The sequence below is a fragment of the Zea mays genome, chromosome 1 (assembly GCF_902167145.1).
Source record: "Zea mays cultivar B73 chromosome 1, Zm-B73-REFERENCE-NAM-5.0, whole genome shotgun sequence".
Taxonomy (NCBI): domain Eukaryota; kingdom Viridiplantae; phylum Streptophyta; class Magnoliopsida; order Poales; family Poaceae; genus Zea; species Zea mays.
The window spans coordinates 158,583,120-158,585,253 of NC_050096.1; the positions used below are offsets into that span (position 1 = coordinate 158,583,120).

At 47.4% G+C, this 2,134-nt stretch overlaps 1 protein-coding gene across 1 annotated transcript; it reads left to right on the top strand.

Moving 5' to 3' along the window:
* The first annotated feature begins 1,165 nt into the window (after positions 1 to 1,165).
* LOC100278339 (uncharacterized) lies at positions 1,166 to 1,913 on the top strand. The gene has a single exon (NM_001151647.2). It carries the CDS (start codon positions 1,250 to 1,252, stop codon positions 1,544 to 1,546), a length of 297 nt encoding a protein of 98 aa, NP_001145119.1. The 5' UTR covers positions 1,166 to 1,249; the 3' UTR covers positions 1,547 to 1,913.
* Positions 1,914 to 2,134: the final 221 nt, after the last annotated feature.

Genomic DNA, 2,134 nt, shown 5'->3' on the forward strand with positions numbered 1-2,134 from the left:
TGTAAGGTTCGGCGGGCTATATATATAGCAGATTCCCCACCATGGGTCTACGACGCCCCCGCCCACCACAAGTTGTTTAGTCTTTTTAAGGACTAATTTAGAAGCTAAAATCCGCTCTCGGATTCCCGGATTGAGTGCAAAATTAGCTCATTTTCCTACTCAATCTCTGGGAATCCCAGAGATAATTTAAGTTTCCAAACTAGCCCTAAGAGTGTGTTTGGTTTCTTTGATTAAAAGTTTTAGTCCATGTTAAACTGAATGTTTGAATGATAATTATTAAAATTTAGTCTGTGTTAAATCAAATGTTTGAATAACAATTCTAAGTATTAAATTATTAAGTATAATTAATTATATAAAAGAAGCCTAAACCACAAGATAAAATGTATTAAGTCTAATGAATCCATGGTTAGTAAATGTTCACTATAGCATGACATGATTAAACTGTAGACTAATTAGCCTTAATATGCTTGTCTTACCGTTTAATCTTTATTTACGTAATTAGTTCTAATAATTAGACTATATTTAACACTTCTAACTAGTGTTCAAATATCAAATGTGACAAGACTAAAATTTAGTTTAGTGGAACCAAAAGGGCCTTAAACATGTACACTGTGCTTTGCTTCTTCTAGTGGAACCAAAAGGCAGTTGTCAAGATTCAAACTATGGTCTATAGAAAGAGAGCACTTGTCTCTAACCACTACACCTCAGGTTGGTTTGTGTTGTACTGAGAAACCGTAGCATGCATTGCGCAAACAACTAATCAGATGGTTTGCTTGCACGCTTGCACAGAAGGACTACTTGCACAGCAGTCGTTGACATGTAGTGCATACACTCTTATTTTTTTCTGTTTTATCTCGAGCAATGTCGCTAAAACTAGGTAATGCTATGAAGGTTGTGTGCGAACTGCGAAGACGCCGAAACAGAAAGCCTTTTGCATTCCCCCCCAAAAGAAAAGAAAAGAAGTGCGCGTGCCTAGCTACACCTTCTTCACCCTTGAAACCTTTGGTGGTGAACTGGTGATGGTCCTAACATGATTGCGCTGCATACTCGAAGCTAAAGGTGCACTCCTCCCACCCATCAACCTTTGTTCGCGCGATTGCAACATAGCTCTGTGCCGTGCACCGAGCGCGCACTATATGAAGACCCAAACGGCCCAGCTCTAGCTAGACAAACGTCTCACACCACCAGACGAGGACGACGACCCCAGCGTTCCCCTAGAAACAACCGAGTCGATCGGTCGTGCACGACGATGCTGGCAGCCAGCAGCATGCCTCTCGCCGTCCCCCTTTTCCTGCTCGTTGTCGTCGCATCCGCGGTCCCGGCCACCGCTGAGTACAGCGGCGCCAGGATGGTGATCATCCGCAGCGGCCCCGGGACAAGGGTCGGCGGCGGCGCTGCCGGTGCCCAGAGTAACAAGTGGCGGCGGCACTACCGGCGTCTGGAGGACGAGGTGGCGCCGGAGCTCGGCGGCCTGCTGGGGGCGGGCGGCAGCGCGGCGGCAGTATCGACTACCGCGTCCTCGACAAGAACACGTCAGGTTGCGTGAAAGGCAACCAGTGCGCCACCAAGGGTTCTGGTGGGTCCTACACCCGGCCATGCATGTACAAGGAAGGATGCCCCAACGGCCCCACTGACTGACCGGCCGGCGGCCGGCGTTGCCAACAAATCGAGAGGGGCCATGCGTGTGGCGGACTGCCGGTCAGGCACTGTGTCCGATCGCTGCTTAATGCTGGCCGCACGCTAAATAAGCTACGGAAACATTCTACGTACGTTATGTATTTGCTAGCAGTCTAGCAGATGTCCATGCGCTGCTACTGCTAGGGGCCGAGGGTTTAAAAATTTCAGTCTAGCAGATGTCATAAAATTTGGAGCTGGAGGCTGAAACTATGATAAGCTCCAGACTGGATTTCGTGGAGCCCAGTTACAAGATTCGTCGTAGTGAAGAATTTTGAACACGTTAGGGTTGATTTGGTGACAAAGGGATCACGGGAGGATTAAGGGCATTGACAGAGAAATAAATTAATTTCCCCCCAATCCCCTCCAATCCCTCTGTAATCCCTGGTCACCAAATCAGTTCTTAAAGTGATGTGCTTCCCGGCCGATCAATCATGACAAGATCGTATCATAACAAGAT